The 14725-nt window shown below is 39.4% G+C and overlaps 1 protein-coding gene across 1 annotated transcript; it reads left to right on the top strand.

Moving 5' to 3' along the window:
- The first annotated feature begins 13119 nt into the window (after positions 1–13119).
- Positions 13120–13869, top strand: LOC120077230. The gene is made up of 3 exons (XM_039031130.1): positions 13120–13426; positions 13574–13651; positions 13739–13869. The coding sequence occupies exons 1-3, from the start codon at positions 13120–13122 to the stop codon at positions 13867–13869; spliced, it is 516 nt and encodes a 171-aa protein (XP_038887058.1).
- Positions 13870–14725: the final 856 nt, after the last annotated feature.

Below are 14725 nucleotides of genomic sequence, written 5' to 3'. Positions count from 1 at the left end.
ATATTACACGAAAATGGACACATTTTCTGAAATACTACATACTTCTGAGTTCATCTGCTCAGACCTTCCCCAACCCCAAATTTAAAGATGAGCAACATCCTCATTGCGTTTTATGGATAGACTAGACAAACACTTAGAAGAAAATTCCAAAAAGAAGGTTTGAGCAGGATTTTGAAAGATAAAAGGTAAAGTACTGCTAAACTAAGAATTAACTAAGTGTTAGGTAGAATTTACTAAGTACAGGAAATGTTTCTCAGTGTAAAAATATAATACATCATAGCAACGCAATGAAGATCGTAAAAATACAAGACTAAAAATATAGCAAAGATTAACAAAGTAAGATAAAGAATGAGGCACAGGTAAGGAGTAGGGTGAATTATGTACTTTAATTGTATTGACTATTAACAGAGTATGCGAATATATTACAAATGGTCGCATTACCAACAAAATTTTCTCAGCCTTGTACAAGAGTCAAAGAATTTGGTAAAGTTACAAAATAATAAACGAATTGAATACAAGTATAGAATGGTCGCATTAAAACATGAAATTGAAGAAAGAATAAAAACTAAGGTTGAAGAGCAGGGGGATCTGGTGGAGGGTATTGAGGCGGTGCAACAGAGCCATCGTAAAAAGTGAAGTGCTGCCTTAGATGTGGAGGCACCATCGGACCATGCAGATAAGCGGTAAGGAAGTTGAAGTACTCTAGATTGCGCTTTGTTATTAGTCGTTGGTGTTGAAAGATCTTGTGCATATTGCGCTGGATATTGATGAGTGCTTCCCTTGAAGTTGCAGCACTGCGTTGAATCTCATCAATGCGCTCTATTGCTACCTCAAATCGATGGTTGAAGAAGTGATGCTGCTGAGAGACAAGTTATTGCTGTTGGGCGAAGAGGGTTCTCATTTCAGCTAGCTCAGCAGCCAATAAGGTGGAGGATTGTTGTGCCTGCAATGTCTCGCCAACACCGTTTTGGGGTTAGGCAGATGTGCCTTCACCCAAAGCGTGTGGGTCATCAACTTGCGGCGGTGGGGTAGTGGGATTTGGTGATGAAGTTGTTGGTGAAGGTGGGGCTACTGGTTGAATAAGAGAGTTGAGGATAAGAGGAAGATTGGTAATCGGTTCACGAAGATGGGAGGAGGTTTGCGCTGGCGGGCTTGGAGTGCTCGGAGACCTGATGACTAAGGGAAGAGAGTTTATGGGCTCTGGATCATGCATCAGTGACTCATGTACCCTATCTTTTCCCTTATCTTCTCTTTTTCTTCTTTTTGGTCTGGGTTCCTACAACGCATTCAAATCAATCGCAAGTCTCTTTGCTGGCAGTTTCGGACAATGTGGGGAATCATCGAGGAGCATCCTCAGAATTTTGATGTTGATGAGGCCGTGAACTTCTGGCATGGGCTCCTCATCAATGCCTACACCCGCACTTAGGCATAAACTTGAAACGATCCACGGGAAGAAGTACTGGCCCTGTATATCCCCCACTAGTGCTCTGATCTGCCCTGCGATCAACCTTCCCACGTCAATAGGAATGTCGCGCGCAATACAATATGCGGCCATCACCCGATCCCTTTATACAGTTCTATCATGCATTGTTGGGATCAGCCGCTTCTTGACCAAATAAACCCAGAGCCTTCCCTCTGGTAGCAAAGACTTAGACTTTAGAGTGCGGATGCCTTTAGGGGAGACTGTCCATCTTGTGCCTGGTTGCGCTAGTACCTTCAACGCGTCTCTCATCAGTTCTTCTGGAGGATCATCAATGATTTTGTTCCCTGGTGCATCAGGGTTATCCCTCATCTGATAAAGTTCATTGATGTCCTTCGCGCTGAAGTGTACTGTCTCTCCCTCAACAGTAACCGCATCCCTATTTCCGTGCAGACACCCGCGATAGAAGTCTCGCACTACCTGAGGCACGATGATGGATGGGCACTGATAGAAATTGTCCCACCCATGCTCCACAATGACACTCGTGATGAGATCAGATAGTGGGGTTAGCGCAAGGTAGAAGCCCATCTCGATCAGCATGTCATCATTCTTCTTTCTTTTAGCTGATCACTTCTTGGTCGATGCAGGCTCACTGCTTTCTGCTACGTCTTTGCATCTTGCTTGCGCAAGGCGGGCTGCTTGCCTTAGTTTCTTTTCCCGCTCCTTGCGCTGTTCCTCTTTCTCACGTTTAGCGAGTTCTTTGCCCTTACTTTTATACAAATGCTTCTTGTTAGCTTCGCACTTTCTCCCCTTCTCTTCCAAACACAGTCTTTCCTCTTCTTCCTTCTTTCTCCTTTCTTCTTCTTCTGCCTCTCTCTCTTCTCTCTCGAACTGCTCAGAGGCTCGCAATAGGCGCTGATCCTCTTCGCGTTTCTGGATCCCTTCAAGTCGAGCAAGCTCGTTATTTCTTTGCATTTCTTCAAATTCTAATCTTCTTCTTCTGTTCCCTTCTGCGATGATTAGCTTGCCCCACTCCATATTTTCTTGCTTCTCTTCTTCTTCGTTTCTTCTTCTTTCCTCTTCTTCTAGTGCTAACATTAATTGTTAAGGGTCGATGCTAGACCCTTGCAGTTCATTCTCCTTGCGACACCGCATTAGGAGGTTCCCTCTATTTCTTCTCCTTCGCCCGTCGCAATTAATTATGTTGCTTTAGGTTGTGGCGGCTCCATCAATTGCATTGTTTTCCCCCTATCCTCCCTTACGGAGTTCGACTCTCCATTCTTCTTGGGGCTTGCAGCCCTCTGCTTTGCTTTTTCTTCTTCTCTCAGGCGCCTCTTCTCCTTTTGGTGCCACCTTCTTTCTTCCTTCTCCTCACTCCTCTTCTTCTTGGCCTCTTCATCTTCATCATCATCCTTTTTCTCTTTGTTCTTTCTGGACTTGTGATGATGCGACGACTCTGCCTTTCTAGCCTTCTTTTCTTTTCTCTTCTTCCTTCTCGGCCTCTACTGCCTTCTTCAATCTAGCTTCGGCTTCCTTCTCTGCCTTAGCTGCCTTCAACTCTTCCTTCTCTGCCTTAGCTGCCTTCAACTCTTCCTTCTTGGCCTCTTCTGGCAGCACACCCCCTGCAATCTCCTCCATCGCAAGGTCAAGGGTTATTAACTCTATCTCCACTTCTCCGACCTCTTCAACTGCGATCTCATTTTCTTCTCTTTCAATGATCGCAATTTTCTCTTCTTCTATTTGTGGGGGCTCATAAAAAATTTCTACGATGATGGTGGATGCTGGCGTTGGCAAGCCTTCAGTGCTTCCTCCTCTTTTGAATGCAGGAGGCCCAAGGGATTTCTCTGGGTTCTTTCGGTGGGTCTGGGGACAGAACGGGTTTGGGTGGCAAGCCTATGACTGGCAGCCAGGAATGCTGCCTCTCGCATGGATGCTTGGTCATGAATGGAAGGTGAAGCAGGTTGGTTTGGTGTTTGGTTGGCCATTGAAACGAGTTGTAAGGTCTAGTAACTTCAAGCTTTTGGGAGAAAAAAACAGGATTCTGAAAGCAAAATGCTAGGGTTTCGATTTGCTGGTAAAGAGTTTCCAAAGACGGGGAAGGGGTATTTATAGGTTGGCCCATGGTGGGGCTCAATCCGATTCGCGCGGCGACTGACCTCGAGCATCTCAACAGGCGCGTCGTTCCACCTCCCGAATTTTTGGAATTTTTCAGAAAAAGTTTCCTTTCACCTGCCAAGCCATAATTGCTTGGGGATACGAATCGATTAGACTTCTTCCCGAATTACTTGACAAAATTTTATTTAATATTTTATTTGAATGGACGCATAATAAGTTATAACACATTGTGTTCAATAATGCAACTGTATCTTTGTAGAGGGCAGGCAACAGCGCATATATCCATGCAACACACCCCTTAACCAACGCGTTTCTGGAGGATACCTCGACATATTTGACTAAGGATGAGCAAAGGACATATACGAGTGCAACACACTCTTAACTCAATACAATTGAGTTTGGTGATCGCAATGCATTCCGAGTAGGTTTGGGATGCGTCCATTGTCATCTTGCTTTCTTGTTGTTGAATGTTTTATTTTCGTAACTTATGTTTTACACAGGTATTTTATTATTATTATTATTATTATTATTATTATTATTATTATTATTATTATTTATTTTTCTTTATGACTCAATCATTCACAAATTAAAGCTCATACACTAACTACAGAAAACTCAAAGAATTAAAGGCAGGAATGAACTAAATGCACAAAAGTAACGGAAGAATGAAATTCGAAGAGTCAAAAAATGCATTAAATGAATCATTAAAACTTGGTTCATAAATCAAAGAAGGAATTTAGTAAGCAGAATAAATGTAGTATCGAGATATGGACCGAAATTTTGCGTTGTCTTTGATGCTCGCAGTCCATATCTCTGTAGGCGGTCAGGCTTGCCTGCTCAATGTCTTCACGGACATTGCTCTTTCCCAATTGATCCCGGGGCTTCAGAATTGCTGGGCAGTGTTCCAGGTGTCCAACTTCTCAGGTCAGAAGCCAGTTGGCCCACTTGGATCTCTAGATTTCGTATAGAGGATGCTTGGGCTTGCATTACTACATCGTTCTTGTCAATGTATTGTTTCAGCAACGCCTCTAACGATCCTCCCGAGGTGTTAGATGATGATGAAGGTTGGTGGTTTTTCGGTCTTGATTGCCCCTGATTATGGTGAAACGGAGGATTCCCTCTGCTGCCCCCTTGATGGTTCATTGGCCTCCCTAGGTTGGGATTGCCGCCCCAACCAAAGTTAGGATGGCTCATCACCCCGGATTGTAGGTGTTGCTGAATGGGTTGTTCTGGATAGCACACAGTTGCTGCAGATTCAATGGGCATCCTTCAGCTCTGTGAGCCCCTCCACAATTAACACAACCAATTGTGGCCACTTGAGCTGGCGCAGCGGGTTGCACTGATTGTGGAGCAATGGCTCCTTGATTAATGGCCATTGATTGAAGGATCGAGGTTACCGTGGCCATCTGAGTGGCCAATGTAGTCATTGTCTCTGCCGAGACAATGGCTTTTTCAGCTTTTCTTCGATCGACACCTTGGCCTCCATATCCATCATCTATCCAGTCATCCATATTCCTTGAGATGTGATCAAGGATGACTTTAGCCTCAGTGTATGTCTTATCCATAAAACCTCCTGCCGCAGAGGCATCAGTAATAGCCTGTGTTGCTTTGTTCAGGCCATTATAGAATGTTTCCATCAAGACATAATCAGGAATCCCGATATGCGAGCGGTTTTTCACCAATTTTTGTTCAATATTTAGCACATCCTTCCATCTTCTTGCATCGACAGCCGGTGGGAAGAACTTCTTCATAAATTGCTCAACCAATTGCCCTCATGACGTGATTTCATTGGGCTCTAGTGAATAAGCCCACTTCTTAGCCTCATCCCTCAAGGTGTAAGGGAACAAATATAACCTAATGTTCTCTGGAGTCACGCCAAGTAGGGAGAAGTTGCCGCACATCTCAACGAAGCTGGTTAGGTGGGCATGTGGGTCTTCACCTTGCAGACCCCCAAACTGCCCTACTTTCTGAATCATTTGTAGCATGACCGGCTTGATCTCAAAGTGGGCATTCTCCTCAACAATTGGCCTTGAGATTCCAGGCGAAAAATCGTACAGGTTGGGTGTCGCATAGTTTCGCATTGGGATATTGCGATCGGCTGCCAAGAATACAGGATCCTGGGCCGGTCGAACAACCCCTTGATTCATATCTGGCACCGCATTATCGTTATTATTTGCCATGCTGGCTGCCATTTTTTGCCGATTCCTATTCTGGCGTATCCTCGTGTGGAAGGTTCTCTTGATCTCAGGGTCAACTACGAATTCCGGTTCAGAACCAGAACTCATAAACCGTCAGGCTGCTCTCCACGTTAAATAACCAGTACAATGAGATCTGTCCTACAAAATACCAAAAACCACTCAAATAATAAACCATTGACCAGCTCCCCGGCAACGGCGCCATAAACTTGTTGACACTTATAACGCTTCGGTATGAATGAATGTTATTAAATGCTAGTAATGATATTTTTGTGCAGAATATGCGTTAACACAATACAAGAATTGCGATAATAGGAAATCATTGGTTGAGCGCAACTTCACCGCAAGGCTTTGCGTTGATTGTGCTCGTAAAAATTCGCCCAAGAAGGATCACCGCAACATGGTCAGCGCAACATGGTGGACGCATCTGGGTGAAAGGACAATTAAGCACGATGGGACAAAAAGCTGATGATAGTCGAATCCAAATTAAGTTAATAGCCGATAACGGTCACAAAGTATATTCACCTTTTTCGGTGACAATTATTCGGCGCATCAGTCAGGAATTAAAGTTGTCCCATCTGTACAACCAGGAGAGAGAAGCCGCCTTTCACCATGGATGCTCTATAAATAGCAAGGGCATTCTTCAGAGAAGGGGTTCAGCAGTTAGAGATTTCATACTTCAGTTCGCACGATTTTGATCCTAGTTTTATTTCATTTTAAGGCGAACGCGAGAGAGGAAGTTTTGCCGGCAGATCATTTCGGTAAGCTTGGGAGAGCGCCAGGAGTTTCAAGGACAGAGAGAGGGTCAACGCCTGCGGAAGTGGGAACATCTTTAGAACATAATAGAGATTTCAGTGTAAAAGCCTCGGTCAGCAAGGAATTACTACCCGACAATCTACCTTTAACTTCCATTGTCATTTTGTACTCAACTCATTTATAAAAATAGAATTTCCTTCTCTATACTTGTTCACTCTCTGTTATTCACGCATGAGTAGCTAAATCAGTTGAATGGGTTGAGAAGCATTTCGCTAGCACAACTAGGGAATCTTCATTCTTTGCGATTATCTTGTTTATGTATGCTTCATTCGTCCATTAGAGATACTCGGGAAGGTAGTCTAAGGACAGGATCTAGACTTGGGAAGGTCAGGTTAGAATCTAGACTCATAAAAGCCAGATTAAAACACATAAACAAGAGATAGAAGCTTAGGAATGAGCACTATTTGTTATCAACGCATCGCATGAATCCAAGAGATAGGATATGATTGTATGTAGTCACCTTGCTTTTATGCATTTTGCATCATCGCATAGGACAAGAGTAGAGACTTAGAGATGAGATCTATGGACATTTTGCATTCAACACATACGTCCTAGATTTAGGAACATCGCATTTGCATTGGAAAATGACTTGCTGTGTATAGTTGTAACATGATCGCATAATCTGACGCATTCCCAAGTAACACTAGCTAAAGTTCTTCTCAACTCGTTCATCACATACTCATTGCATCTATCACACAACTGCCTTTTCTCAAATCCGCCGCATTTATTTATTTTTCATCAACGCAAACAACAAACCCAAAGACTTATTTATTGATACGGTTACCGCAAAGGCTTTCATAAAAATTACCAACACAATCTGTTTTCACAAGTCCCTGTGTTCGACCCTAGACTTACCAGGAAACTCAGAGGAATTTACACTTAGATTCTGTTAAGGAAAGTTGAGTTCACAACACAATTTCATCATCGCATAGCATCCACATTTCCACTTCATAAAACCAAGCATCAACAATCTCGCCTTGTGGAGATTCCATCATTTGCCTCAAGATGTTGTGGGTGATGAGGGAGCTCTGCTCTTGCTCCTGCAAGACTTCTCTTGAGCGGCTACAAGTGACAGGTCCCATGTATGAGCCGTTTGTGGAGGAAGCCTTGGATGTCATCTTCTTAGGTGCCATTTTCCTTGTTTGGATACTGAGAGAGAGATGAGAGGTAGAGATGTCCCACTGGACGTGCCAATTTGTTCACACGAGGTTTCCTGAGAAATGTGTTTCGTGGAGTTGAACTTGAGTTGTGTTTGATGTTGAAGTTTATTTGATGCGATGTGGTTCGATCTCTAGTACTGATCCTCTAATTCTCTCTCAGTTGGGTGAATGTGTTTGACTTGAAGAACAAAAAGCACTGAACATTCTTGAAATAGAAGTCTTGGAAGACCTTTGTGTCTTCAAGGGTCTTCTGTCTTCTAGGAGTGCAACTTCAAGAGTCTTGGGAGTCTTACTTGTTAATGAATCTCTAGGCTCTCTGAATGTAGAAAAATCCCCCCTGAAATGAGAAGAGTGCCCTATTTATAGGGCTCTCTGATGGGCTTCATGGGCTGGTTAGTCCATGGGCATGGCCTTTGGGCCAATTAATGGATTTAGGGCTAATTGAATTTGGGTCAAATTCAACCTATTTTTGGGCTTAGTTGGACTTTGTCCCAAAATAATAATCAAAGTAAGCCAAATTATCTTATCTGATTCAACAGTCATGATAAAATCATGTAGCGTCACTGAAATTTGTCTTCGACTTCAATTTGGGACATATGTCAATTTTTAATTGGACCCAAATTTAATAATTTAAAATTTCATCATAAATTATAAATGACATGGGTAACTTGTGATTAGTCCAAAATTTCTCATTCAACAACATTCTTAACTATTTATTGCACGGTCAAAATATATAAAAAGAACTAAAAGTTAAGATGTGAAATTAAATTAAATTAGTATAACTTCTTCAATTAAAAGGTAAAAGCTTATAAATAAAAGGAAAAAAAGAGAACAAAAAAACAGATAAAAGAAAGAAAGCCTACCGTTGTAAGGATTTTTTATTAAAGAAAATTAATAAATGGCAATAGAAGCACTCCCCCCCCCCCCTCCTGGTTGAAAATCCTCTCGCTATGCCACTGTAGAAGCTCAGCCCTCGTTTTGCCTAAGCGAAAATCCACAGTCACCGCTCGTGCTCCGTCGCGTCGCTCGCAGTTTGCCAATGGAAGCTGCGTCGGATCGGTGAACTGCAGCCTCTAGTCGCACCGTTTGTCCAGCCCAGTCGCATGTCAAGTTCGCCGTTCGTGGGTTTTGTTCCGTTGCTCGAATCTGTCCAGCCGCCATTGTCTCGTCATCCAGCCCGGTCCATGTAGCCCAAGTTCTCTTCACCTTACCGTCAGATCCGCGCAGTCACACCAGATCCGTCGCCTAGCTCCGAACTCTTTCTGTCGCCACCACTGTTGCTTGTGCTTGAATCTTGGAGTGTTTGGTTAAGATAGAAGTCTTTTAGAATTTCCTTTGGGGATTTTAGAATACTCAGTTGATTTTGGGTAAAATTGTGAATGACCATCATGTTTATGCCATATATTTGAGTGTTGGAAGAGTTTGAAGGTCGAAAGCGGATTGTGCGGTGTTGCAAAAGTTGTTTTAGGTTGGACAATCAAACTTTTGGTTATGGATTTGATCTTGGACCAAGCCACAACTTTGGTAAGTTAAATTGGGGTTCGTTGGATTAAATGTGGTATGTTATGGTTTTGACTCCAAAGATTGAATTCTAGTGTTTGTGTTTTGTGCTAAGAAAATTAATTCGAGAGTTACTTTGTTGGAGATTAGTTGCTTGAGTTAATTTTGGAATTTCGATTCGAGGTAAGTAACTTACTACTGGAACTGCCCTAGTAACAGAAAATGATAATTATGATTTATTGAGGATTATTGGTTAGCATGATATTATGTATGCCTTCAATAATTGAGCTTTTAAAGGACTAGAGACAAATATTGATAATTATAATTTATTGAGGATTATTAGTTAGCATGATGTTTATGTATGTCTTCATTGATTGAGGTTTGAAAGGACTAGATGTGCATAGAGATATTTGAATGCTAGCATAATTATTTGAGTATATTTGTAACAACCCAAGTATGTATATAAATGTTATAGAAATTTATAAGTTGAATTTTAACTTTAAATTAATTCTAAGACTAGTTGGAGAAGAGCAATTTTAAATTTCGCACGTTAAGATTAAAGGTGGTACATAACTAATAAGTAAAACACATAAAACATTAGTTTGATAATTAAACAAATAACAAAGTAATAAAATTTCTAAGAAATAAAATAATGATGATATGGGAAGATTTTTTTTAAGTAGAAAAATCTAGTAAGTTTAAGAACAAAATAAATAGATAAAATAACTAAAAACGTTGAAGAAATATTTAGATAAGTTAAAATAATAATAATAATTGAATGAAGTTGGTTAGAAAAGAGATAACAAGAAAACAATAATAAAAATGATAATAAATAAATCTGTTAGTAAGATAGAGAGAGAGATAAATATTAAAAAAAAAAAAAAAAAGAAAGAGAGAAAGCCGGTTAAAAAAAAGAGAAACACAAAAAGAAAGAAAGTTGCTTCGAGTAAAAAAAAAAAAAAAAATTGTGGCGGTAGACCACTTCTATAAATAGGAGTGGTAAGAAGTGGTGAGAAAGAAGTTGGACAAGAAGAAGAAGAAAAAAGAAGAAAAAAGAAGAAGAGGAAGAAAGAATATTAGGTAAGTTATTTTACTTTTACTCTTTCTTTCTCCTTAAAATTATTCTACATTTTCATTTCCTTTCTTCTTAAAATTATTCTTCTATTTAATTTCATTCCTTTCATGAAATTAATTACTAACATTACTCTCACTAATATTACTACTAATGTATGTTAAATATTAATTAATAATACTATTATTTCTACTACCACTATAGAAACTGTTATTATTATTATTGTTCTCGCTTCTACTTTTCTACTATACTATTAATATAAGGTTGTTATCTATAAAATTAATATTATCGTTATTATTATTACTATTAATTCTACTACTGCTGCTATTAATGTCGCTACTACTATTAATAATATTGTTATACTGCAAATATTAGTATTAGTATTAGTATTGGTATTAGTATTAATACTATTATTATTAGTATTTATTATTATTGCTACTACCTACCTACTACTTTTATTATTGTTATTATAATTACTATTGTTACTATTATTACTATGATCACTATTACTATTGTTGTTGTTATTATTATTGCTACTACTTTCTTATCATTATTCTACTATGACTATCATTATTATTATTATTATCGTCGTTATTATTATTCTAGTATTATTATTATTAGTATTATTTTACTATTACTATTATTATACTAATACTATTATTATTATTATCATCACCAACATCATCATCATTATCGTAATCATCATCATCATTGTTAAATAATTAAGCATAGCTATGTTAGTACTCTCAAGATTTAATAATTATGATTTTATAAATAACTAAGCAAGATATGTTCATTAAATTCCTTAATCCAAAAGTCTTAAAACTAGTTTTAATGATAGGTGTTCTTTATGAAATCTATAGGACCAAACCATAAGGAATAATTAGGATCAGAGCTGAGGTAAGTAGTTTATCTCACCCTCTCTTTAAGTGTTTTAGGGTAGTGAACCTTTGCTGTGTAGCATAATTATGTTATTGTTATGTTGCATTACATGTTTAAAACACGTTTCTTGACAAAGGACCTCATGCATTATATTTGTTCACGTTGATGAAGTAAGGTTAAATTTTAATTAGATAATGGTTATGCTTTCAGGGCTAGCAGGGCATGTATGGTTGCACCCCTCTAGGCCCAATTCTATGTCGAGTTTATGCTAGAGACTAGCAGGGTATGTATGGTTGCACCCCTATAGTCCAATCTTACGTTTATGCTAATGGTTGATGTTGGATGCGACTCTACCCCTACTGACTGCATGACCCGCTAATTATCAGATGGATTAGTTTCTGCTTAAGTCCTCATCTTTCTACCAGGGCGGAGGAACTTACGTTGGAAGTGTAACTGACCACCTCATTTTATTAAAAGTATATGTTTTCGGTCCCAATCATTGTTTTCATGACATGTTGCATGTGATTTTGCATTTAGTCACTACATTAAGTGAGAACTACTTATTGGGTATATTATATACTCATCCTATTTATTATTATTGTTATTATTATTATTATTATTATTATTATTTTATAGATTTTGTAGGTAAGGACGCTGAGTAGGAGGCATGACTAGACGTCGCTTAAAGGGCCAACCATCAAACTCACTATTTTGGTCATATATGTATTTTGTTCCACTATGCTAATGTTTTATGAATCTTGTTGTTTTATAAAATAAAATTTTTGTATAGTTTGCCTAGTGGGTGGAATGCGTTGACACTTCAGAAGAAACAAGCTTGAACATATACCTTGGGAGTATCAACAAGATAAGGTGATGCTGACATTTCTCATACCGCGACAAAGGTAATAGTGAGTTAGAACACAATCATCAATGCTATTGGCGTTTGAACTCTATAAATTGCGCCTTAGATATTCACTTCAAACCATTCGAGCTTCTATCCTAAGGTAGATCTTTGTGATCACAGATGAGAGCATGAGCAAGATTTTCTTTGAGGATTCTTCACCTCCACAGCCCATTCCGAGTGACGATCGGAGTTACACTGAAGATAGAGCTCGAGAGAGATTGTTTTCATCTATCCTTCCATTTCTCTTCTTACCTCTGTATTGTATTACATTTTGGCTTAAGACATTAATACAGTTTGTAATCAATGCATATCTTAGTTCCTTCAACACCATCTTCATCATCTTCTTCTTCTTTATAATCATCTACATTCATCATTTAGTTAAGCATCGAAGACAGTCGCATACTCAATCGTGCAGCCTAGAGATAGGACGCATGTAGCAACCCACCGAGAAGCGTGTGTTGCACGAGTATAGTGAGTTAGTACTCTTTGCTTGATGTGAGGCTAAAGCAATGCTTGTCTATGAGCTATCCCAATGCTTGTCCATGAGTTGACTAGCCACAACTAACTACCTGAGAAGGTAAGTAGTGGAACACACTAAAGCATTGTTCCTAGAGATAGACACGATTTTATGCTCGATGCAACCATGCATTATAGAGATATAGGCATGCGGCTGGCCACCGAGAAGTGTATGATGACCGTCGACGCATGGAGATTAACGCATAACATAAGACAAGCATATTTTCCTCTCTTCTTTTCCAACCAATAATTACCTTTAACTAACCTCACCAAGAAGAATGATCCTTTTGTCTGGAACCAAGTATGTGAACAAAGCTTCTAGGAACTGAAAGAAAGATTGACCACAACCCCTATTCTCACTATACCTGACGGATCAGGGGGTTTAACTGTGTACAGTGACACAGCAAAGAAAGGGCTTGGTTATGTCTTGATGCGACATAGAAAGGTAATAGCATATGATTCAAGCAACTAAAACCTTATGATCAAAACTATCCTGTTCATGACTTGGAGTTAGCCGCCATAGTCTTTGCTTTAAAGATATGGAGACATTACTTATATGGGGAAAAGATCAAATCTATGTAGATCATAAAAGCCTTAAGTACTTATTTACCCAGAAGGAGTTAAATATGAGGAAACGAAGATGGCTAGAATTGGTCAAAGACTATGATTGTGAGATCCTCTATCATCCAGGAAAAGCTAATATTGTGGCCGATGCTCTTAGCCGAAAGTCAGCTCACACAGCAACTCTAAGTATCATCTCCAAAGACATAATGGATGACCTTGAAAGAGCTGAGATCTCACTAATACTAGAAACCATCATAACACGAATAGCACAGCTAACTTCAAGTCTTGCTTTAAGGGAAAGGATAATAAATGCACAACAAATAGATAAATACCTAAACAAACAACTGCAGTAAGAGAATGGAGAAATTGATGAATTCTCTACAGCCCCAGACTCTGCATTACTCTACTGTGGATGTCTATTTATACTAGATGATGAAGAAATCAAGAAAGAACTACTGAAGGAAGCTCACAAATCATGCTTTTCAATACATCCTGGGAGTCCAAGATGTATAGAGACTTGAAAGCACATTACTGGTGGTGTAACATGAAAAAGATATAGCCGACTATGTAAGTAAATGTTTGGTTTGTCAACAGGTGAAAGCTCTAAGGCAACGACCACAAGGACTCCTCCAGCCTCCAATGTTCTAGAATGGAAATGGGATCATATTTCCATGGACTTCATCTCAGGACTCCCGAGAACTGTTAAAGGCCACAACATGATTTAGGTGATTATGGATCGACTCACCAAGTCGGCCCATTTCCTACCCTGCAGGACTACTAACACTATGGAAGCACTAGCTCAAATGTACTTAAAAGAGATCATCCGGTTACATGGAGTCCCAGTATCAATTTTTTCAGATCGAGACCCTCGTTTTGTCTCCATGTTCTGGAAAAGTTTGCAGAAAGCAATGGGCACACAACTAAATTTTAGCAAAGCCTTCCATCCACAAACTGATGGCCAAATAGAACGAGTTAATCATATCCTATAAGACATGTTGAGAGCATGTGCTTTGGATTTTACTGAAGCGTGGGATTCAAAAATACACCTTATAGAATTTGCTTATAATAATAGTTTTAAGGCGACAATTGGTATGGCTCCATTCGAAGCCTTATATGGAAAGAAGTGCAGATCCTCTGTACACTAGGATGAAGTCGGGGAGCAAACACTACTAGGGCCTGAATTGGTGCAACAAACATCGGAGGCAATTAAGCTAATTCGGGAAAGAATGCGAACAGCCAAGTAGACAAAAGAGTTATGCTGATAACCGTAAAAAAAAGCTGAAATTCAAAGTAGAAGATCATGTATGTCTAAAGGTAACACCAATGAAAGGAATTATGCATTTCGAATGGAAAGGAAAACTTTGCCCACGCTTTATTGGACCTGTTGAAATATTGAAGTGTGTTGGCCAAGTAGCTTATCAATTGGCGTTACCACCAACCCTTTCTACAATACATAATGTCTTTCATGTATCGATGCTTCGAAAATATGTGCCTGGCCCATCACATGTAGTTAACTATGAACCTCTACAAATAAGTGAAAACTTGGAATATGAAGAGACTCTAGTTTGCATCCTAGCAAAA

This window comes from Benincasa hispida, chromosome 5 (assembly GCF_009727055.1).
Source record: "Benincasa hispida cultivar B227 chromosome 5, ASM972705v1, whole genome shotgun sequence".
Classification (NCBI taxonomy): domain Eukaryota; kingdom Viridiplantae; phylum Streptophyta; class Magnoliopsida; order Cucurbitales; family Cucurbitaceae; genus Benincasa; species Benincasa hispida.
Note: the sequence above shows the minus strand (reverse complement) of the source record. Positions and strands in the feature narration are given on the sequence as shown.

Excerpts from the sequence above, each read along its gene's own strand:
- LOC120077230 (XM_039031130.1), top strand. The coding sequence starts at position 13,120 with ATGGAGACATTACTTATATGGGGAAAAGATCAAATCTATGTAGATCAT. Across the intron at positions 13,427-13,573 it reads AATAGCACAGCTAACTTCAA|ATGATGAAGAAATCAAGAAA; the intron begins GTCTTGCTTTAA and ends TATTTATACTAG. Across the intron at positions 13,652-13,738 it reads ACATCCTGGGAGTCCAAGAT|GTGAAAGCTCTAAGGCAACG; the intron begins GTATAGAGACTT and ends GTTTGTCAACAG.